Consider the following 25,885-nt stretch of genomic DNA (forward strand, 5'->3'; position numbering starts at 1 on the left):
GTTAAAATGTTCAGTTCTTAGGACTTTCAGGGTTCCACCAGATTTGGTGTTGGATCTGATTTCATTTTTCAGCATTTATGGGACTCAAGAGGCATACCAGTCAAGACTTTCTCATCTCCAAACAATATTTTTTAAAAAGTTGTAGAATTCTCTATTCCAGAGAGATTCGGCAGCACTTGGTATCTTAAAATAACAAATGTACTTTATTCAAGAAACGGAAAACAAGAAGAATGATTAGAAACATGAAGCAAAATGGATATCATGGGAAAGAAACCAGTGATTATGAAAAGAAGCAACTGTCAATTGTGATGGCATAATGCCACACGAACTCACTACTTGTAAATTACATTTTGCAGAAAGCAGATATTTGTTGAATATCTTTAGTGCTCTCTTGACTTACACAGAAGGATAGAAAACACATATCCCCCATCCTGTCGTGGATAAACAGCCCTCCCACCCCCCGCCACCACACTTCACAATAGGGGTGCACACTCTAAGTCCAGAGCCATTGCACTTACTTGCTGCATGGTGGGTGAGTGTAAGGCGGACTGGACCTGCATAGGGAGCTGGTTCCCAAGGGGCTGCTGCATGGTGAGCGGCTGGTGCTGCTGCATGTTGAGATGCTGGTGAAGAGGCGGGCTGATCTGGAGGGGAGGAGGAGGGGACACAGCCATGTTCGCTATAGAGACAGTCACTGGCATTTGGTTATTCGGCTTGGGGGCTATGTTCCTGGGGAGACTAGGATGCATGGCGGTTAGGTGAGGATTCATTCCTGGTTGTTGGTGATAGTGGGAACTTAGGTACAGAGCCGAGTGGGCCTGGCTGGGCCCGTGGAACACCGACGGCTTGGAATTGATCAGCTGAGGAGGTTGAGATGTCTTCACGTCAACAGGTTCACTGTAGCTCTGTTGAGGAAACAAATGAGCAGAATTGGGAGGCTGATACATGAGTGTTGATTCTAGGTATGATGCTTTGTGAATTTATTAAAGCACTTTCCCTGGAATCCATACCCGTGACTATCCTGGAGTCTCATCTTAGAATCCCTCCACCACTATTTGTAATGTGATTTATACAAGACAGCTTCCATCCCTTTTTATGAAATTGAAAACAATCTGCAATGACATTTTGTTCCTTTGCCTAAATGTTTAACTTGGTGACTTTTCTCATCATCCAAATGAGGGTAACAAGATGGGTTTGTGGAGGGGGGGGACGGGGAAGGCAGATGCCGCGAATGCCCAAATGGGAAACACACGTGAAGATTACTTTCAAAGCAATTCAGTTCTGGAGTTCTTCTATAGATTATAGGTTTGGTTTTTAATTTTTCCTTTTTTATATTCTCAAAGAGACTTGGCCTAGATATTTGCACAAAGAAAACAAAGCTGGCTGATGGAAATGGATATGGGAGAACAGAGTTCTAAAATACCTTTCTGAAGTCATATAAAACTACATTAATATACTCTTCAAAGTAACTGCAGAACTTATCCTGAGTTTTAAAATGAAGTTGGTGATGAATTGTCCTCCATAATGAAGTAGATAAAAATAATCTCTCTTAGAAATTTTAGACTCCATCATAAATTAATATAATTTTGCCCTAATTTTTCCACACCTTCATATGGTCATTTCCTAATAATATTTTAATTGATTTAAAAACTGAACAAGAATTAAGTCTGTAGCAATTCCTCATGGGTCTGAACCTACCTCCTACATTTCCTGAGAGGAAGAGACTGATAAAACAACCAAAGATAGAAGGTAGAACCAACTGGAAAGAAAAAAATGATAAAATGGACTGGAGAAAAAAAAAATCACTTTGTCAAAACAAGGTCTTGAGGATGCATATATGCTTTTACTCTGCAATCTCGATGTCATGCTTATTCAGCTTTCAAGTCAAAGTGAGTTTCTTCCTACTCTCCGCACTGCAGGGAGCACTGTGCCATGAGGGCTCTCGGGGTCCTTCTGCTCGGTGCACCACCAGGCAACCCACTGACAGCGCCCTTAGAGAAACGGGTTCATCATGCATGACGGCATGAAACTCAAGCCGGGTAGCTTCATTATCACCAGGCAGCTTACAATACAGTTAGCAACACAACTCATTTGTCTTTAATAATGCAGTCAAGTTTCATGAAAACTACTGTAAGAATGATGCGGCGTATGTCTGCTGACTCCCAGGGGGACAGGCTGGGGTGGGTGGACGATTAGCCCCACATTCTGTCATTACAGAAAGGACACATCTGACACCTGTAAAAGTATGTCAAACCATGGAAACCTGGGGTCCTGTGAGACTCTGAATACTCCATGCACAGTATAAAGTAAGGTGTACCCAAATAATTCCAGCCCCTTTGGAGAGTCCTCTCATCCTGACATTTTTCCCTGTGTCACTGTTGATGCAGCTTTCTGAAATAGGAACAAACATTTAGACTCCCTGTCTTCGCTATTAACATGAAAAATGTCAAAAACTGTTCATGAAAAATCTTTAAGGGAGGTTTTAGATCAAAAAAGCTTTATTAAATGTAGCTCCTAAAAGGTACTTTCAATTAAAAAAAAAAAGTTTTAAGTAGATTTTTTTTGGCTTCCATTTAAAAATTCTTATTGTTGATGTGCAAAATAGTTAACAATTCAAGGAAAAGGTCAAATGGGTTAATCGAAGCTGTGTAAACAGTGACTACTTCCACATCAGAATAACATGTACTGCAATTGATATGCCTAAAAAATTATTCCATATATGCCAGAAAGATTATGTCTTAAGTCTGTGTGTTTAAGTAATCTGGAAAAGTGTTCGGTGTGTTTGAATTCCCTCTTTTTAGCCTATTGCAGAAAGGCTAGTTTCATATTTAGTCACAGACTGTGTTGACTTCATACCAGAAAGAAATCATATTTATAAAAATGGATACATATTGGTACATCTTTAGTTTTTGCTTTATAGTTGTTGTTTTTAATTTAAAAATAATACAAGTCACTCACATTCTCCTATGATCAAAAGTAGAAAATATGTGTAATTATAAAAATGTTTTCATTTTTAATTTCTGTATATAACTTATTACTAGATAATGAGGTAACTTTTGGCTAAAGAAATAAAAATATCAAATTCAAAATAAACAATGAATCTAATTCTCCTGAATTCTACTATTTAAATAATAGTATGTGGTCCATCATATAGACAGATGATAGATAAGCAGACAGAGATGGAATAGATATACAGATTTATAGAAGTCAACAGATAGCAACCTAATTTGAGATACTTTATTACCAACCTTGGAAAGCTCTCTTTTCTCATGGATAATTAAACACAAAACATTTTCTCTGTCTAGCCACTTATTTATCATTTATGTCCTCTATATCAAAGCTGCAAAGACCAGTCCCCTTCAACCTACTTTGAAAGAGTAGTCACTTTTAATCACTAGAAGAACTATTGGCAAACTCAAAGTAAATACAGTTCCAAAGATGATGATTCAGACAACACTTGAAACATAATTTTTAACATAGAGGGAGGGAGACTTTGGGGGAAGTTATATATATTTTCCCTTTATTTTCTAATCATTGAATGTGACAACAAATAATGTATCCAGCCATGTGCCTAAATGTGGCAAGTGCTCCAATGTGAGTTCTCGTCCTGTAGACTCTTTTCACAAAGATATCCTGATTCCTCCAAAAGGGGATCTTTTTTTGATGGTAGGGACTTGAATTTCTGTAGCCCACGCATCTACCATAGTGCAAAGTACGTAAAAACATAATTATGTTTTCTAAGGCGTGAATGACTACTCTTGAGCAATCCTCCAGGCAGCCACCATTGCCCTTGCTGACTTGCCCCCTTGACCAGACACACCGTTCCTCTTCCCATGGAGTGAGGAAGGATCTGAAGACTTGGAAAAGCCACAGAGTATTAGACTGCCTTCCTCATGCTCTTCTCTGCTCTCGGCAGGAGCCAAACCCTTCCTGAAGTGATGAGAAATTGCAGCTTTCCGCTCTGTCCTTTGGTTAGATACACTGCCCTTTATGCCTCACTGCTCTTGGGGGAACGGCGGCAGCAGGGCAGCTAGTTCAGTCTCACCCTTACTTTGGGAATTTGTATCTTTATATAATGGTCCACTCATTTAGATGAGGAAAAACCTGCTTCTGGCTTCGCTTTTCATTAATTATTAAGCAGACTAGTACAATAGACAATCTATTAGTTACAGAGCTATTTTATTGTTCTGGAAGATAGGTAGAATAAGTTCATTTTCAGTGGGAAACTGCCATAAATTCATAATGCGATTAAATGAAAATACATAGAAATCATAATGTATTCTTACTGTCATTTTTTTCAATTTAACTGTGAAAGCAAGGCTACAATTTTGCTAATCAATTATATCGCATATGAAGACTTCTATAACTATCATTCAGAAATTAGAACTATTTTCCCATACATACTAAGTAATGTGCATTTGTTTCCACTTTTAAACACATTAACCACTTTTATTTAGCAATGAGTGTCATATTGGTCACCTGACAAATGTGTTTCCCAGCATGTAGACAACTGAAAATCAACCTTTGGATCCCACACTTTCACAGGAGAAATGTGTTCTTTGCTGTTAGTTTCAGAGTATGTTCTCTTTCCTATGTGCTTTTAGACCACAGATTCTGGAAGATATATTCTACAAGCCATAAAGTGGGGGTAGTGGCCAGAGAGACATTTTGAGGATTATCTGTAGCGGGTTCCTTTGACATATGCAAAATGTATAAAGGATACAACTCTATAAGCCTGAAGATACCTCTTACTAACCAAATTGTTGATTATCCAAGGTAGCTTCAATCCCATCTACTTTGTATAAAGAAGATAATACTGCATAGCGTATAATTTCCCCCATTCTGGGATGATACGTGCTATAAAAATGAAAGATTGACAAAGCTATTGTTATTTAAAATAGCAAAGTATAAACACAATACATAAAACTCAGTGGAAAGAACAATATAAGAGTTTCTGAACCAAATCAAATTAATAGTCCATCTAATTTGATTCTTGTTTTCAGCACTGACCGATACTTGATGCATTGAAAATTAAACAAAATTTATGCACCTACTCAATTGTGCATTGCTCCTTCTGGAAGAAAACTTCTTTCTGGTCCATGCAGGTGATTAACTTATACCCTGAAGCATGAGATTTTATTATCTTTAAATCACGATCTGGGTTTACAGAGCTGCAAATTTTATGTTACCAGTCATACAATGATCCATCCCATTTGCAAATTCAGACTCAGTATTTGTCTCTATAGCTCACCATGGCATGATATCTGTAAGTTTGCCTCATTTTATAAAAAGAAACTATTTTCTTTTTCAAATCCACTTTCCTTTAATTGAACTAAGCATCGTGCTTCTTTACTATTGACTATGGAAACAGAGAACTTTCTTGTCTTAATTCAATATTGTCCTGTTCCGTATGTTAAAAAAAAAAAGGTTTCCATTTGTCCTTTACACATTTTAGTGCTTCATGAACTATTCCTTAAGGTAGAAACAAAATCTTATATTTGATGTTATGACCTTAAAGTCATGAATCTGATTGCCTTTATTTAATAAACCAGAACATAGTTATCCAAATGCCATATCCTTCCAGGTTGGCAATCCTGAGACGTTATACACTTATTTCAATAATGCTGCCTTTATTTGGGATATTTGGGAGCTTCCCTACTGGAATTCTCTTCAGAGCCTGTGGGACACTGTTTTACATATCCCCAGACAACTCTTTGTCTTTTGATGGTGAATTTGATTTTTGGAAACAGCTAATAGTCACTTGAAGCCAAGTCTGCGGGTTATATCTGGGTGATGTTTGGGGAAAAGAATGAGGTGTGAAAACAATGTAACAAGATTGATTTTCTAATGTGGCTCATAAACTTTTCCTGACTACAGTTCTAAAAGAGGAGTTTCAAAAATTTTTTGAACTCTGGGAGCAATAATAAAATGAGTTTGCAGCCTCCCAAGGTGACTACTTTGAATGCAACACTCATTTTGGGAATATAAATTCTGGTCTATGTGGTAAAATGAAACTAGTTCCATTGCTTTAAAGTTATACATTGTTTTCGGCATAATAATTTAGATCCATGTCTAGGAATTCCTGAGTCTATGGAAAAACTATATTTCCTTCAGCTTTATTTAACAGTGACCCCATATGACCTTCAATAGCATGTAAAATTGCTTAAGCCAGAAGTCTGAGCCTTCATAATAGCATATATCCTTGGACCTCTTTGCAGGGTTCATAAAGATAATTTCAATTAAGAAAACTATAGATGAATGCATTTTTGTTTATATCTAGATCATTTCTTATCTTTATAAAGAAATGTATCTATGAAGCAAAAATTTTCTTTTTTAAATGTCACCTTTAGAATTTATTTATATCAAAATAGCCTTTGATATAAAGACAAATTGAAAATATAATCCAGCTAAATTTTCAATGATATGCAAATCTTTCCCTCCTGCTTTGTATACCTACTAATACTAAAAATAAAATTAATAATAATACTCATAGCTTATATGTATTAGGTGCTTCCAATGTTTAGGATGCTGAGTCATGCTGTTTATTTTTTAAATTTTTGAATTTAAAAAAATTTAATTTTATTGTGATAAGAACACTTAACATGAGATCTACCATCTTCACAAATTTTCAAGTGTACAATCCAGTATTGTTGACTGTAGGTCCAATGTTGTACAGCAGATCTCCAGAGCTAATTCATCTGGTTTGGGGAATGCTTTCTGCCTGTTGATTATTGACTCCCTATTTCCCCCTCCCCCAGCCCTGGCAACCACTGTGCCGCTCTTTGATTTTATGAAATTGACTATTCTAGATAACTCCTATAAGTGGAATCATGCAGTACATGTCTTTCTGTGACTGACTTATTTAATTTAGCATAATGTCCTCAAGTGAACCATGTAATTTATATAGATTTTCTTATTTTATCCTCATGGAAACCCTAAGATGTAGGTCCTATTATCTTCTCTGTTTAACATTTGAGTAAATGGAGACTTAGAACATACAAGGAACTGCATGAAGATATGCAGTTTGGAAGTGGGAAACCTGGGATTCAAATCTAGATCCACCCACCCCAGAGACTACAGACTCCTCAGCCTGGGGACTCTCCCAGTACGATAGAGGTGGCACTTTTAGAGGTCCTAGAACAGGCTTCCCGTGATTCCCTATAGAAGCACAGAGGTTGAAGTTGCCTTAGAGGCCTCCAATCCTTATTTATAACATTTGCTTCTGCTTTTAAGTTTCTCTCTATGGAAAGAAGTTGTTCATTTTAACAATTCAAGCATTCAGCAATGTCCCCTGTTCAGATTAAATTCATCTAATTTGAAATGGAACCTATTTTCTTATTCTGTAGTCAGAGAAAATTAAGCATGAATAATCGCTAACCTATGTCTAATGCCAGTGTGGACTTAAACACCCTTGAGTCTTTGTTTTCTGGGTTTCATAAGCTTGAATCCTCTCTTTTTCTGCTACTACCTTCTAACTTTTGGCCTTCCAGTCAATTTTATGACCTTTTCCAACTTCCCCCTTTAAATGACAGAGCCTAAAATTGAAGAAGGTATTCTGGAGTCTGACCAGTGCTGTGTTTGCAGCATCCTGTGTCTTATACATGTGTCCTGAAATTCTTTTGCTTTTACAGCAGGAGTGACCAGAGCTGGGCAGTTTTGTCACTGGCTCCACACGACCAGCTGAGGAACCCACCCGGCTGGAATAGCATAGCACAAAGCAGTGCTTTCCAAACATTAAGCAGGCCCAGATTCCTCTGAAGGTCTCAGCCTCTGTTGGTAGTGGGGGTAGCAGAGTGGGCAGTTGGCTGGACTCCACCCTCAATTAAGCCAGGGCAGCTTTACTCTTAGCTATTTCCTATGTAAGAGCTGGCATGGAATTTTATGGGAAGTTGTTACCTCAATAAAATGAGGTGCTGGTTTGAAAGATTAGAAACATTTGAGAATCACTGAGGGTAGAGAGAAGCCTATAAGCTCTCTCTTATAGGCTTGTGAGAGAGGAGACAGTGAGGAGTTTGAGTCCTACTCTGCTGCAGCCACTGCGGGCAAGCCATTTACTCTCTCTGCCTAGAGACTGTCTAGAAAATGGGGCTAATTCCTACTGTGCAGGTTTGCTGTGATGGGAAATAGGAACACATATAAAATGCCTAGCACAGTATAAGGCACATAGAAGCTACTCTGTAGACGGAGGACATATATATTTTTGTTACTATTGGAAACAATTCAATATCCTGGTAAGAATGGGCCAGAATTTCCATTTGGAAGTTACAAAAGCTAGAATATTTGTTTCCTAGGATTAAGCATTTTATTCTGGGCAGATTTCAATGTTATTCAAGCCTGGAGTCACGCTAATTAATCTGCTGGATTAGATGGTATATAGCAACTTTTAAATTTTTTATTATATTTTGAGATGGAGTGTTACTCTGTCGTCCAGGATGGAGTACAGGTGGTACAATCTGGGCTTGCTGCAACCTCTACCTCACGGGTTCTAGTGATTCTCCTGCCTCAGCCTCCTGAGCAGCTGGGATTACAGGCACCCACTACCATGCCCAGCTAATTTTTGTATTTTTAGTGGAAACAGGGTTTCACTATGTTAGCGAGGCTGGTCTTGAACTCCTGACCTCAAGTGATCTGCCTGACTCAGTCTCCCAAAGTGCTGGGATTACAGGCATGAGCCACCGTGCCTGGCTGGTATATAGTACTTTTAAATGGAAGACGTAATCACTGAAGCATTGTCAATCCTGTGACTCAGTTTCACAGGTAGAGTCAAAGGTCATTGACTGTTCTTATTTTTTATTATGTTCTATAAGAAGCAGCTAATTTTAAAGGATCACTTCAGGCCTTTCAAGTATCATGAAACAGTCCACTTGGATCTGCTGTATACATCTTTGTCTCTCAGCACCCAGCCCTGTGTCTGACATAGAACAGGTGTCCTGCAGCCCTGCTCTGGATGCAGAGTATGGCCTGGGGGTGAAGAGGGGAGAAGGAGCAGACTGTGACTATGACATGACCACAAATTAGTGAGAGGATCTATTGGCCTAGGAATGCAAAGTCATATTTGGGGAAATGAATGCCTTGCCTAGAAAATAGGTACTAAATTATAGAGCTCTGGAGGAGTAAGTCAAAGTGGCTGGGAAGAATTTAGGAAAATGGACAAGGTGCTCTGGCTAACACAGCTTTTCATGAACAAAAATGAGCTTATCAGAGAGAATGTCAATGCTGTGCCATGACTCTGAGGCACTGGCTGTCTTGGGGTGCAGAGGAGCACATTGAGAGGACTCATGAGCAGCATGGCCCAGCAGAAGACTGAGGGCAGTGCAGGTCAGTGTCAACCTTGGCCACTGGTTACCTGCAGGTGTCTTTCCTCTTCAGTGAAATGTTGATAATCAAGCCTACTTCAAGGGATAAGGCCTGAGGATTAAGGGAACTTATGCAAGTAAAATGATCTTTTAAAAACATAAGTCTCATCAGGCTATCTATCCCCTAACAGAACCCATTCTGTGGCTTCCCTTTGTACTGAGAATGAACCCAGCTCCTTTCAAATGTCCTCCAAGGCCTTCAGGATTGGGCTCCTGCCCATCTTCCCAACTTCAGCTCAAACCACACTCTCCATTCACTCAGCTCCGGCTGCACAGACCTTTTCAATTCAAGGGAACATTTTGCCACCCCAAGTCTCTGCACTTGTTGTAACACTGCCTGGGCCAGCTCTTTCCTCTGGCTCTCTGGTTCTACAAGCTCCTGTCTTCCTTCAACCCCCAGATCCAATGTCACTTCTTTAAAGAGGTCTTTGCAGATCACCTAAGCAGAGGCCTTGCTTGATCTCCTCGAGAATACTTGGATTCTCAAATCTCAATCATGTATTAGTTTATGTTTTCACTCATGATTTCCCTTGACGAAAGAGAAAGTTCCTCAAGTCTAGGGAAAGGATTTGCCTGTTCTTCAGAGCATTCTCTGAGCCTGGGATAGTGCTTGGCACAGAGCACAAGCCCAGGAAGATTGGTCAAATGAATACATAAACGGAAGGTGGGGAAAAAGTAGAGCTTGGCTGGCACATGGTGGTTCCTGGGAGTTATAATTATGGAATATATCATGTAGCATTTTCTGTTTGTCCCTTTAAATCTTTTAGAATAGGGAAATAATTTATAACATAGTAAAAAAAATTATAATGTAGAAAAAATATGTTTAAATACGACTGGTTATTATTTGCCTTGTCATAATTAAAATGGAACAGAATTACATTTTTATAAACATGGTTATATCCTTGGGAGGATAGGCTGGAAAATTTTCTGATGATGTCTAGAAAGTTACACTGCAAATATCCACTCACATACAACATCGGAGGGTCATTTTTTTAACCTGGAGAGGATGTTTGTAACTTGCCTTCAATTTGTATACACACAATAGATAGTTGTACATAAATAGATATTCAACAGCTCCAGCAAAATTTCTACTGCCAAAGAGAAGAAAAATGTCAGAGTAAGCTGTAAAAAAAGTGCTGGGTTTTTTAAATGTAGAAATGGCAATTCGCAGCATTTATACAAATTGCCGTACACTGCGGGTTGCAACTCTGAAACTGAATAGTAAGAAAAGTTGCAGCTAAGAGCAAATCTGAGGACACTTGTTTTGAAAGTAAAGGCTTAGTCAGTATCACAGCATTCTGGCAATCTGCATATCATTAACTAGTGTGCTTTGTATTGGGATTGAGACATCGTGTATTGATTTTCTCCTATGTAAAGTGCTCTGACTAAAACTCTATTTAAAATCTTCAAAAAGAATCTGATCTTGGATGAAGTAAGGAGAATTAACTTTTTAAAAGCCCCGCTATGTTTTTGGTGTAATTATCTGTTAACAATATCCACACGATTATTTAATCCAATGGCTGTATGGATCTAATATTTTACACTTGTTAGGTTATAATTTTATATACATTCTATGTAATATAAGCAGAAATGTGAGTTGGTATCAGCAGAAAATATAAATAGCTTCAGAAGGAGTTAGATAAATTAGAAAGTGTGAGATAATACAAAAAAAGCTAGAAATTTTAAGGTAAGTTATACCTAATAAGTTTTCTCACAGTGCAATACCTTAGAAGTAGAACATAAGACTGGATTAGACAAATAGTTTACTGAAATTTCTTATGCATTTGTACTTTGGGCTCTCTTTTCTTCTCTGCATCAGTATATTCAGTACATATTTTCCTCAATAAAACATAATTTATATAATTATTTTAGAATTACAATGAGTCTGGATATTTGTGAATGAGAAAAAACATCTTTTCTAAGGGGAAATGGGATGAAGTCCAGAGCCCCAGACCACAGTAAGCACAGTAACAGCCCATTTGGGACTTGAGATAACAGTGTCTAATGCTTACAGACTCAGTCCATTTCTCTGAGGTTACCTTCGGAAGAATTCCATAAAGGAAACTGTATCTTTAATAACATGAAACCAATCAGAGTCAACTCTTGAGTATTTATAACAGGAAGAACGAGTGTTTAAGATATTCTAAATCACTAAATATTTTTAAGTGGTGTTTTTATTTTCAAACAAAATGATGTGATTTATAAACATTTTTGGGGCCTGCTTACCTCCTAATGCTGCTGTAATGAGTCTAGAACTTACAGTTGGCATGTCCTCAGTAAAGGCCAATGGCATGGGGGCCTGGAGGCAATTTAGGAAGGGGATATGGAGAAGTAGAAAGCTGGCTTGGGTTGAAGAATGTACTGTGACTAATCCACACAACCAACCATCCACAGGTGGACAATATTTTAGAAATGGCCCAGGGGATGCTGCTCTGGTCTTTTAGAGCTGAACGAATATTTCCATATCATATAGCTTTGTTTATAATTTACTTTTTTTCCAACAAAGAAGATTGTGCAGAATTGTTAAAGTGATCTTTTATGCCTTTAAGTGACTATCAAAATCTGCCCTGAGATAGCCACAATCCGTCACACTATCACAAAACTGCGCGTTACCTTGGATACAAGGCTGGCTCTGTATGCTGCAAGTTGCTTCAGGTACTCCTTCTTTGCAGCCTCGGTTTTCTTTTTATAGACCTGCAACAACAGCAAAGAGTCTTAAATTAGAAAGTGCATCTGCTTTTGTTTTCAGAGAAGTACAATATAGAATGATAATTGCACACGCATACACAGTTATAGTTATATAATATAATAATATATAGCTCCTCAAAGATTGTGTTTTCTTACTGAAACAGATTTTTAAGAAGTATGGCAATAGACTAGATAAGAAAAAAATTAACAACAGTAAAACTTTACACCTTTACATAAAACATATGAAAGGATTTATCTGGGTAGCTATGAGTGTAGAGGTAGTTGGCTTACAAAGATACTATTGATGAAGGTTCCCAGGGAAACCACATGTGAGTAAATAAGGCATTCATATCTATATAATGGGCAGATAACTCCACAGAGCATTCACATCCTGATATATATGTTCCATGCTAAATACAAAAACAAAGACAGAATTTAGAGATGACAAATCATGTTCAATAAGCAAATCAAAGGAAACAGAATGGAGTTTGCAGGTTCATCACTCAGTTACGATTTGGAGCCTTGAAGTTCTATTTTCTAAGACTCAGGAAACAGTGATGGTGATTAAGGACACGTTTGGGAGAGGAATGGGAAGCCCAAGTGGCTGTGGATTGCATGCGTGCCCTGCCCTGCAGTCCACTCTGGTCGTGTCCTTTCCAAGAAAAACACTGGATGTCATGGGTCTGTGGACACCTCATTTTGAAAAGGTAAAAATGTTCCGAAATGAATTTCAGTTTACAGAAGCTTTCCATTTCTGAGAGGGAATCATCTTGAAAATAAAAGCAAAATCATCCTAAATTCAGCAAAAGTACTGAAAAATGACTTGCTTGTATGCTAAAGGTCACATCGCTAAGTTAAACAGTGAGCAGTCATTAGAGTTGAAAATGAAAGATTAGCAAAGTGAACACACATGGCTGTCTGCTACCATTAAGTTGATTCTTTCAAGGCTTTAGAGTATATTTTTGGCAATCTTTTGAAATCAGCCTTAAAGAACAAAATATTTTTCATCCTTCACTGTGTAAATGGAAATGTATTTTCATTGATACAGCTATTTTAAATGTCCCACATTTTGGATTTTACAGCAGGGAATAAGGCTTGGCTAATATTTTGTAATGCTGAGCTCAAAAACAGACACACAGATCAGTATTGAAAAGTGGCTTCGGAATTAGAGCAGTTAAATATAAATTATGTCTAAAGACCAAATATCTGCTATTTGGCAGCAGGGGTCAATTTATGGTTTCAAATGCTGACTGTGGTTTGCCGAGCCCAACACCAACTATGAAATTCGAGATGTGAGAAATATTATTTACTCATGAATATTTTAATTAAAGCAGAACATTTTACTTAAGGTAAACAAGTGACTAACCTTGTCAACAGAATTATAACAGGACTCTATGAAATGAATGTGCTAATTTTTCTCTTAAAGGGAGGGCTTCAGCCTTGACTTCTGTATTTGGCATTTTGGTTTAATAAAAGCCAAGTAAAATAAGGAATTAAGAATTAGTACAATATTATCATACAATCAGTGTGCTATCTTACTAAGTATGAAACTACAGAAACTTTAAAAATTATATTTCAGTTTTTTTTTTAAGCAAAAAGCCAATAAATCCTTTGGTTCAAATACAGGAGTATTCTAAATTTACTGAGCTAATTATTGGAAATCAAATTCAAATTCTTTTTTGGAAATTCACACGTGAAAACAAACACACGCTAAAGTCGAGTAAGTGCCTTCGAACAGTGTGATCTGTGTACATCGTAAGCCTCGGTGCAGCCACGAAACACAGCTCTCCTGCTTTTCATTGATTTATTTTTTTTCTTGAGAGACAGATTTCTGTTTATAGTTTTTCCTTAAACCTCTTCTCAAAGACATAATTTATAATTAATGACCTTAAACTGACAATGTTTACATTTGCTTTTAATACCTTAAAACTGTTTCAAGAGGGTTTTTCTCCTACAGAGATAGAAATCCTATTCAGGACTTTGAAGCAAACATTTAGTCAACATGTCTTTTATGGTAATGCATCCTTGTATACCCTAAGCATTTCTATCATGCTTTTATTAATATGCTACTCCAAGTGACTCCCATTCAGCTAACTAGGATATGTTTTGCTTTCAAAGGCAAACAGAATGCACTTTGGTCCATAGCGTTGTCCACAGTGGCATTTTCTAAGTTGTGGCAGATAAGACAGTATTGCCAGATGGTCTGACTGCAGTATCTATCATTTTTCTTTCATTGGTTTCTACTGAAACAGCAACAGTGTGACTACGACGCTATCCCTTTGTTGAGCTCCTGGCAGTTAACATCACACAAAGTGTTAACTTTCCTGAAATTTGTTGCTTAACAACCAGGGAAGAAAGGTAGCTAACTCCACATGTTTCAGGCTGCATGTGTCCCCGGTTTCCCTCCAAAATCGATGTTGTTACAGGATACCTGACTAGCATGCAGAGTCCCCTGTTTTCTACAAATGGCTCCCTATTGGCTATTGATGATTGGCTATGTGGGTTCGTCGCATAAGTGCCTAAATACCACTTTAGGAAAGAGTAAACTCATCATGTCACATTACATGGATTGATGGATCCACTCTTTCCTGAATAGCTGCAGATATTCAGAGGGAGAATTCAAAGGGGGGTCATTTCAGAAGGTATATTCCTGTAATTGTGTTGAAAGGGGAGTAGCCTGGACCAGAATTAAAATCTGAGGTGGTCTCCTCAACAGTAATTAGCACCTCCATCTTTGAGAACTACCTGATGGGTCCTACTTTGTACACTCTATATCTTTCCAATGTTACCTTCTAAAATTGGACAAGGATGTTGCTTGAATTCTATATCTAATGGAAACGTCTGAAGAAAGGCCTCAAGTATGAATGAATGATGATACATAAAAATTCCACATGCAGGTGAAGTAGGGGAAATCCTTTAAAAAAAGATGTTTAAAAATTACCAGTAAAAAATCTCTCAAAAGCATTTCAAAGCCTCTAATTATGGATGAAGAAAGTCCTCTGCTTGCAGAAAGCAAAGATGTCCCAGGACGGCATTTGGCAACGAACAACCACTGCCACGAGCAAGTGCACAGACCTTCTAACTGACAAGGATGGGTCTGATTTATGTCAAAGTTAAGTTTAGGAAAGAAATAGTCTCTCACTCTTAGGGAAAGACAAATATTTTAAAGGTATGTGATTCATACAGTAAATATTAGTATTTAGTTGAGTTACAAAATGTCTTCCAAATGGTCCACAGCTGTTTGAAATAAAGTACAAAGTTGGCCAGATGAGGATTTAAAAATCATAATACATCATTTATCATTTTCCCCCACTCATCTAAACACTTTTGAATTCATCCTGTCCTAACTGAGTTATATGCTGTTGTTTGTTATTCCAAGAAAACTACCATATCCCATCTAAGGATTGCATCTCAGTGGCTAAACTGAAACATATATAATGGCTAAACTAAAACATACGTAGATAGTCATCAAATAGCAGTTCTAGAGAACCCAAATCTTGTCGCATGATCTAGTGATTCACCGAGGCATTTTTGAAATACTCTGAATACCAGCTTGTACATATGTTTTTATAAGCTAATAATCCCTAATTGAAATCAGCAGTTCAATATCAACGATATGACAAACTCAAGCAGAAAAAAATTTCTCATACAATCTGTCATTTTCCTTTTACTTTCTGCTTCTTCCCTAAACAAACAATCCATCCAATTCATACAGAAAAGCAAAATCTTATAAATACCATTTAATTCCTTCTTCCTTCCTTCTTTTCTGCTCTGGCCCTTAGTTAATCTCTAGCCATAGTTTATTTCAACAGTGTTTACAATAATAATAAGAAAAAATGTAAAATTCTTTCCATTCTGGATTCTATCCAAAAACTAAAGGCGTTTTTCATTCTGGGTAAGTTCAAATGTAGTTTTTCCCACTACTATTTCATATTTACAGAAAATCTTTAGAAATGTATAAGGAGTAAGAATTTAACCACAATTCCTTGCAATATATTTTAGAAATTTAAAATTCTCAGCTTCTTTCAAGGCTGTTGCTATTTAGGTCAGTTAGAGCAAGTGCATCTGTATTTTACATAGAACTTAGTCCATTTAACTTAATGGTTAAATGTCCATCCTGTATAACTCGCTCAGCATTTTCTTAGGTTCCAAGGTCTTTGGAAAGTGGTATTCAGAGGATTGAAAACATTATACAATGTGACAAACCTCTTGCTATGGATTCCTTTTGAGGACTGTCTGACCCATGTAAATGGTCTCAGCAAAATTGGTTTGATCCGTTTCTGGAATGGTAAGAATCTGAACCGAGGTCCTTGCCTGAAAAAATGGCTACAAAATACATATCTGTTGATTTATTAAATGAAGGTGACTAAGGAAAGTATGATGTTGCTCAATTATGGTTACCAATCTATTGAGTGCCCAATATGTGCCTACTGTGGTGTGAGGCACCGATGTTATACAATTAAAATAAAAAAGTCATTAAAAATTATGCCTCCATTGTGTGCATTTTGTGGATCATGCACTCTCTCTAGATATTACCTCTAATTCTTTCAATAAAAATGTTGCATTGGCATAATGCATATGGGATAATTCCCATTTTGCGATAAGAAAACAGACCACAATGGGTAATTATTTTACCTAATATATTAGAACAGGTATATGGTAAAACCATGGTGCGAATAAAATCAGTCTGCTGTCAAATGTTCCATCTTTGTTTGCTCAATGGTTTCTCCTAGCCATGAGAACTCCTTTTGATTCTTCTCTCAAGACACACAACTGAAAGGCCTGGTCTCTTTTTTCACTGCTGAAGCCTCAGCATGCTTGGAACATAGTAGGTGCTCATGAAATATTTATTGAGCATATAATCCGTGGTCTCAGGTTTCTCCTTCTATGAATCAGCATTAGCATGTGTGCTAAGGATGAAACTGAACTGCGTGTTCTAAATTACAATGTACATCAATGGAAACAGTAGACTGATACACAGATATACAATCCACCCAAACATTTTTCCAATTATAGATAAAGCACAACAGACTTCAATGAGTATTATGTTTGAATTATTTTCCTGTCAACATCATGGAAAATTTCAAATGAAATGTCTGCTCCCATGGTGTCTGAGCATATGAATATCTGTATATGTGTAAAACAAATGCTTACGCCCAGGAAGACATGCAAGAATCATATTTATGTACCAATAATTGTATGTATGGATATATATATATATATATGTAATAAATATATATATAAATACCTGAATTGTACAAGTATGCTCACCATTTCTTGTAATAATTTTCATTGCTCAGTTTCAAATTCGTGTGCATATGGACTTTGCTTACATTCTCCAGTTTTTAAGTGAGCAACTGTTTTACATATCCTTCACTCCTAGTTTTTAAAAAATTGGGAAAATGCTTAATGTTTATAAGAAAACGGCCAAGATAAACACATGTGTGAATGCTATAGTGTGACAGGATTTTAGTTAACCTTAAGTATTGTCGACATAAAAAATCCAAACGTTATCAGAAGATAAGGGGGAAAAAGAAACCCCGGCAGCATTATGTAGTGGGTGTCTGAGCACCAATGAGGAGGAAATGATTTGATTCTGTGGGCTCAGAGGATTTGTCAGCTGCCTCATAAGTATAATTCTGGCTCTTCATATCCCTGCTGCTTCTAATTTAGCAGGACAGGCTCATAATTGAAGCAAATTAACTATTTACACTTGCCACTTCTACCAGGGAAGAGGACACAGCAGCAGGAAAGAATGAGTAGGAAATTACATTCTTCCCACTTGTGTCAGATCTGCCCTTATATAAACACATTAACAGTAATTTCATGAGGCGTCAAACATAGGAATAAATACTGAGGAATAAAATAATGAGGTGTTGCTATTCAGCTGAACTGCTATGGCTAATATCCTTGGATATGAATTATGCATCCTGAAAGAAGGCATATGTTAACAGTATTCAAACAGTTTCCCTGCAAGTGAGATCTGCTCATTAGGTTCTGGATCTCTAGGTAAATCCACTCCCCTCTTCCACGACAGGGCTAGCATTTACAAAAATACACGCTCTGGGCACCGTGGGCTGTGGTTTCTCCTGAATACGCTAAACTCTGAATAGGCTTTCCACTCCATTTTTAGCAAAACAGCATGTTTATTTAGCTCTTTGGCTGCAGCTTTAAAGCCATTTAATGTAATGTAAACAAGAACATTTTGTTTGTAATTTGCTAAATGTCTTACAGCCCGACTGTGTCTCCAATTAGGAACTTAAGGTTCATTTAGTCATTTACATCTGGTTCTGATTTAAGGTGACTTTCCTTTTTCACTTAGGAGCCGGCTTGCTGTGGCTAAAAAGGACCCAAGAACACTTTATAGCTCTTTGGACCAACCCCTTCTGCTTCAAAGTGGGACGAGCTCTTTTATTTTGTAGGGTTTTATTTGTTCTGTATTGTCACTGTGAACCCAGATCCTCCACTACAATGACCAGAATCAGAGAGTTCAGAAATAATGGAGGTAGACAGGAAATTTAGCTGGGACCTCATAAAAAAGATGCCGAGGGTTGCTGAAACTCCAAGGATCCTAATACAAAGGGTGTGATATTGTTAACTTATTATTTTTCTTTCTCTGTAGGTTCCAGTCAGTGAAAGATAAGTAGCAGAGACCAACATCACAGCAATACTTATGTTTTATTTCCTTCTCCATCTGGTGCCTTTTAAACAACTTAGTATGCTTCTGAAATGGGCTCTCCATTGTCTTACGAGTCATTAGCATTTAAAACCCCCGGCTGGAATCCCAAACACAATTCTGCTCCCATTCCAGATTCAGTACCATCTTCCAAAGTATTAAAATGGGGAGATCTCTGATATGTGGAGTTTGTTCAGTGGCTTTGGTAGGAATGATTCATAAGGGAGGTTTTGTGTTCCTTGAGGATTTTTATCGCTTCTTTCAGCTTCCTTTTGATTTCTCTTCTTTGAAAGATTCTTCACAGAAACCAAAGTACATATTGTTTCTCACTCACCATGGATTCTGAAAATAAAGATCTGCCCTTCTGCAGTGGCTTCTTACTCCCGCCTATACTCCACAATGAGGAAGCATGTGATATAAACACACAGCAGCTCTATTAGTCATGTTCCCTCTGGCTGTCAAGAAAACATTCAATTGTAATCTCACTAATAGCCGTTTTTCCTTAAATATTGTAATTTTCTGAGGCCCCCAGTAAGTCATCAATAATTTTGTCCATTTTTCCCAGTTTGTGTTTATATTTGTAGCTGTTCATAATTGTGGGCTATGATGACAACAGGATTTTGGGACAATTGTGGCACATGAAATCTTAGCCTTCCACCGGAACCAGCTGCCTACACAATGCCAACAGCATCACATGGTTGGTTCTGTAACACGCATATTTGTCCAAAATTTTGAATTTTAATAGTATGCCTCGAATCTGCTCCAGGAATGTTCTTTTAAAAATACATAGCAGTATGTGTGCTCCCCAACTTGAATATTAAATGAGAATAAAACACAATTAATTTAAGTTTGAAACGGAGATATTATTGTATGTTGGCACAATGAGTTAACATAAAGGGAGAGAACAGGTGGTAATCTACTATTATAACACTTTGGGATATTTTGCTGAAATTTTCTGGATGCCCAAATGTGCATTTCAGGCAGGCACGTTTGCTCTGCTGATGACTCGAGCAAACTGCTAGAGAAGGGCTGCCGCGAAGCAGCAGAGCGGTGGTCCAGCCGGTGCAGTGTGCTCCCTTTTGTAAGCAGTGTCTGATTTCATTAATTTGACCCTCTCCCTGCTTGGTTCTGGCACAGGCCTGCATCCAACGTGTATCCTACACCATATCTTTTGGCATAATCTGCAGCCTCACTCTCTTGATTAAGCAAGATCATCTTTTACTTGCAAATGATAGGCCACGTTGGACTTCTGTGAAGTCAAAGGAGCATACAGCATGGGGACAAATCATTTTAGAGTGACCAAAACTGTTTTGGTCATCCCAATGCCTTGTTTCGGTAACTCTTAAACAAGTGTTCCAATTTTAAAATATTTACTTTTGTAAGATAAAAAATTTATTTCTCTCAATCTTGGCATAATTGTTTAGCAAGTGGATTTTGATTGAGAAATTGCTTTATGATACCAAATGATTTATATGTCAACTATTATATAACTTTATCCTTTATAAAATGAATTTGCTCTCCCAAACCCTATTTTCATTGAGAGACAACCCAAAGGTAGACTCATTACAAGTTACTTACTAAACTAGGCAACATATGAAACCTGCAAGAGAGTAACATACAAAAGAGAAAGAGAAAAATATTTGCCATCATACGTAAGCAATTAAAAAGCTTTGTACATAATCATAATTATATCCACATTAGGGAGACCAGCCTCGATTCTGAATGCCAGAATGGGAAAATGGGAGTGACTTCTCTTTTTAACATGACAGTAGTGAATCTTATACTTTTGGGGTCTGTAAATAACTTTGATGATCAGACAAAATGAATGCAAAATATTCTACCTTAATATTCTCCTCTTGCTATATTAAAAATAAAGAGTATAATAGAATTAGTGGGAAGAAACCTGCTGCCTGATATTTACTGCCTTGAGGAACTACCTGATTTTCATCATAAGAACATTACTCTTTTCCATCAGAAACATGAGAACGGGGATTTATTTTTTAATATTGACAATGTAAAGAACCAGTCATGGGCTAGGGAAGGCCTTTGCAGACCTCCCTCTTTAAAAACCACTGCTCTTGAATATGGAAAATAATTATGAAATGTAACTGGGGTCAGATGATAGATAAGAGAAGTAAGGTGAGTGGCAGAGCAGGCAATTGATGTTTCCAGAAATGAAGTGTTTGGCAAAGTGGACACTAAAGAGGCACAAATGAGCCTTGAAACGATACTCCCAGTTCAGTCACTGAGTCTTAGGTAGGGAAGAGGGGCTGAGCCTTCACAGGGGAATCATGTGTCTTCAGATAAACAAGAATTGCTGTACCCAATCCCTAGGGAAGGGAATTGCTTTTGGGATGCTTTCTCCAGGAAATTTTGTCTCACAAAGCAACAAAGTTTATGGTACTGAAGCCAGGTGCATATTCAAGAACGCACAGAGGGCTTACTGGAGCAGAGAGCAAGCTACGTCTTCATACGTGGCATCATGGGTGGAGCAGGGAGGCCTTAAGGTGACATTAAGGGAACAGGGAGGGGGTTGGGATTGCTGGTTGGAATACACTTAGTTTCTCATTCAGTGAGGCTCTGCTGAATGGAGAAGTGAAGTCACTGTACAATTCGCCCTGATTGTCCAACATCAGTTGGGAACCACACCTCAGGTTTGGCAGTGTGAGAGCAAACTGACCCAAGTTAGAATAGAAACTAGCTTTAAAATTCTGCAATAATATGTTAGGTTTCAATTAGAATCCCATAATACAATGTCAACTACCCTCTTATGGTGAGTGGGCATTTTAATCGAGTGTGCAGAGAACGTTTCGGTGGTGCGTTTCCTGTTCTTAAAGAAAACTCTTGCAACACAGAGCTCCATATGGCAGGTCTGTGTGTTTTCCTAGGACAGTACCCCTTCAGGCTGGCAATCTTGAAAAGGATGTAGGGAAATACTAGAGATTTCAGATAGCAGAAGACAGTTTTGACTTACAGAAAAGAGAGAATGGAGGGACCTGAAAGAGCAAGTTCTATGTTTCCTTAGCAACTGGTTTTGTCATTATCCCCATCATTGATTTCATAGGGTTTGTTAGGAAAAGCATTGTAAGTTGAGTGACAAGTTTTATTCATGGTAATTCTATGTACCAGGTATGTAATTGTAGATAAATCATTCAACACAATGGCGTTCTGTTTGTCTTATTGTCAGTTCTATCCTCAGTGCCTAGAACACTGCCTGGCACATACGTGCTCAACAAATATTTGTTGAATAAACAAATGAATGAATTTAATTAATATGGCCCTATTTTGTAATCTGCAAAATTTGGGTAATAATTTCCCTGTATATCTATGAGTATTGAGTAGAACAAATCAAATAAATCATGCAAAACTGCTTTGAAAACTATAAGACATTATACCTTACAGATATTAATATATAATATCAACATAATATATAGATCCTTATAGATGCATAAATAGGTGTGGGCTTTTCTGTATTTTATAAAATTCCTGGATATGATAAGGTAAGATTGATGTCTCTAAGAATAAAATATGAGACTAGTTCATCATTAATGCAATTCAGAATTCTGCAGTGGCTGAAACTGCATCTACATAGTTATTTCAATCACTTATTTTAATGAGAATGCTTTTAAATTTTTCTTTGTGATGCTGAGATTTTTTTAGACGGTGACCATGGCCATCTAGTTCCTAGTTTAGAAATGTGGGATCAACATTGCTTCTTTGTTTAGGTGTGCTCCATCCTCTCACTGAACCCTCACTCTCTCTGTGACTCCAGTCCTCTTTAAGACCTCTGAGCCATTTGTGCCGTGTCCGTGGTGTCTCACGTGACCTTCCCTAAGCATGGTCCTCAGTCACACCACAGCAATACATGAGAGAAGGAAAAAACCAGGCATCTGGTCCCATTTAACACGGCCTAAAAATATGGTGTAAAAACATATGGGGGATTGAATAACAGCCCCCGGCAGTCTTTAGGGAATGGCTAGGGGCGGAAACCCTTGAATTTGAGGTTCATTTAGCAAAGAGCAAAGAGGGTTTTGATGACAAAATGGTAAATAGTAAGTGCTGGAGAGAGGTGTGGACAATTTTCAAAATACTTTTAGGACTTTTTTTTTCAGTCTTTATGTTCACATTGGCAACATTAAGGAATAATGCAATCCTGGCTGAGATATGTAAAAGTGCTTCTAAAAGTCTCTACACTATATAAACTTTGAAACAAAGGAATCAACATGCTATTTATGGAGGAGTAATAAAGGAGTACAACATTATGTGAACATCTCAGAAAGTCTGGTTTGGATGGGGACACATTCTCAGCATCTGTTCTGGAATCTAAAGAATTTACTAGAAGCCCTGGCAAGCCATTTCTTCAGACTGCACCATCTCAGCTTATGTGGATTCCCACCCCGCTGAGAATCCCTTACCTGTTTCTGCTCTTCTCCTAAGCCATCCCACATTGAAGCCACAATTTTAGAGACTTCACCAAAGGTAGCATTTGGATTTTGGCCCTTGATGGCGGCCTGAGTATCACGAAAGAATAACGCATAGGCAGACACAGGCTTCTGGGGCTCATTGGGATCCTTCTTCTTCTTCTTTTTGGGAGTTTTTGGTTTTTTCCCCATATCGGAGGCAGGCCGCTTCTCTCCACCATTGATCTGAAAGAGAAGTAAAAATAGAATTATAGGGGAACTGAGACAATTTGGGGACAAGATATATTGTTGTTTTCCTTTGAGACTTAGACACATACACTCACCCATTCACATCACTCAAACACAGGCTTTTCTAAGGGACATATTGCTTTGTTATTGTTTTTATTTTTTCCCAGATGAAACTGCATATTTCAAGTAGTCTTCATATTCATCCTACTCCCAACTTTACTTACCTAGCTTTTTTTTTTTTTTTTTTTTTTTTTTTTTTTTGAGACGGAGTCTCACTCTGCTGCCCAGGCTGGAGTGCAGTGGCGCGATCTCGGCTCACTGCAAGCTCCGCCTCCCGGGTTCACGCCATTCTCCTGCCTCAGCCTCCCGAGTAGCTGGGACTACAGGCGCTCGCCACTACGCCCGGCTAATTTTTTTGTATTTTTAGTAGAGACGGGGTTTCACTGTGTTAGCCAGGGTGGTCTTGATCTCCTGACCTCGTGATCCACCCGCCTCGGCCTCCCAAAGTGCTGGGATTACAGGCGTGAGCCACTGCGCCCGGCCCCACTTACCTAGCTTTTAAAAAAAGTTGGCTCTTTTTATATTATTCACTATTAAATATAATCCCTTAACATTCCTAACTTTTTCTCTTACACTGTAACTGTGTCAACAGCAGATTTCTCTTGTAGTAACACCATTGGATGAACAATCTAACTTGTTTTCTTCTAAGGAAGTTATCTCCCTCCCTCCCTTCCTCCCTCCCTCCTTTCCTTCCTTCCTGATGGAGTCTTGCTCTGTCGCCAGGCTGGAGTGCAGTGGCATGATCTCAGCTCACTGCAACCTCCACCTCCTGAGTTCAATCGATTCTCCTGCATCAGCCTCCCCAATAGCTGGGACTACAGACGCGTGCCACCACACCTGGCTAATTTTTTGTATTTTAGTGGAGATGGGTTTTTACCATGTTGGCCAGGATGGTCCTGATCTCCTGACCTGATGATCCATTTGCCTTGGCCTCCCAAAGTGCTGGGATTACAGGCATGAGCCACCGTGCCTGGCCATCCTTGTCTTTCTAATTACGGCTTTCAAACCTTGGGGGCAGCATGTCCAATAAATAAATTCAAATGGCTTTTGACTTTGCCCCTAGGTCTATGGAATGCTGCCAGGAAAACCCAGCGATGCTCATGGTTTAAAGAATGGTATGGTCTAGACCCTAGATCAGTGCTGTCCAATGGAACTTTCTCCAATGACGGAAAAGTTCTACGATTTGCACTATTCTATATGGCAGCCACTAACCATATGAAGCTAGTGAGCACTTGAAATGTGACTAGAGTTAATCAGGAGCTAAATTTTTAACTTTTCAAATTTAAATAGCTACATATGACAAATGGCTACCATATTGGAGAGTGCACCTCCAGAAATTAGATTCTAGAGCGTTCTAGAACAGGTTTTTACTCAGTTTAAAAGTAGATTATATTTTCTCCCATGTTCCTAAAGTATGAATATTTTGATAATTGTAATTGTTATTCTGATACAACTGGGATTACACATTGAACATATTTAAGATGGCTGCATTTGAATATTATCTTTGTTACTAACTAGATGTGAGAGTAATTCATCCACCTCTAAAATAAAGCATTGTGGATAGGATTTATTTCCAGCTCTAAAATTAATATGAGTCTACATGAATACAAATAGGGCTGCATCTGAAGGATTCAATTTCCACATGCCTTGCCCACTAACGAAGTGTCAAGGCAGCTTCTGTACCCTCACCTTCTATTGTGGTGGTTGTAGTTGGCTTCTCTCTGCAGATATAATGTAATATATATCTTATTTAGATAAATTGCTAGGTGGGGTATTTGTGTAAAATAACTGCCACCATTGGAGATGAAACATGATGTACAGAGAGGTCTGTGGATATGATTTCAGAGGACCTTGCTTCATGCCCTCTTTTTACTATTTTTAGCTGTTACCTTGGTTAAATTAATTTCTCCAGGCCTCTGTTTCCTCTAGTGAAAACTAGGTATGGCACCATCTTATAATGACTAAGATGGTATATATTTACATATGTGTAGCACTTTAAAAGGTATTCAAATATCAATTATGACATGGTAGAAACTTTCAAAATAATTCATTGAATGAGTGGATGGAAAATACTTTAATATTAATATGTGATACCTTATAATCAGTATGAAAGATATACCAAAAAGAGATAAGAAAAAGCTAAGTGATTTCTTTGTCTTTGTCTTTATTGAGCAATCTACTAAAAATATTATCATTCTGAAATTGTCTACTGAAGCAGATCAAAGAACCCCAGAGGGACAGGATGCTGTGAACCAAGTTGACAAGCTAATGTAGATTAACGCTAGATGATAACTTCCCTGAGATGGATCACAGAGGTGATCCTGTGAAGTCATTGGCCACCATGTAAATCTGTCAGAGACTCAGCATGTCTGGTGCTCGATACTGGACAAACTGGCATAACAATGCTGTATTAAAACACATAGGCATATATATGACCTAGAATGGTGCTTCTCAAA

At 38.0% G+C, this 25,885-nt stretch overlaps 1 protein-coding gene across 1 annotated transcript in view; it reads right to left on the reverse strand.

Moving 5' to 3' along the window:
• Positions 1-25,885, reverse strand: part of TOX (thymocyte selection associated high mobility group box) — a 310,963-nt gene that overhangs the window by 7,520 nt on the left and 277,558 nt on the right. The window contains 3 exon segments of the mRNA NM_001261489.2: positions 519-905; positions 11,970-12,050; positions 23,136-23,366. Coding sequence (NP_001248418.1) covers positions 519-905; positions 11,970-12,050; positions 23,136-23,366 — 699 coding nt within the window.

This window comes from Macaca mulatta, chromosome 8 (assembly GCF_049350105.2).
Source record: "Macaca mulatta isolate MMU2019108-1 chromosome 8, T2T-MMU8v2.0, whole genome shotgun sequence".
Taxonomy (NCBI): domain Eukaryota; kingdom Metazoa; phylum Chordata; class Mammalia; order Primates; family Cercopithecidae; genus Macaca; species Macaca mulatta.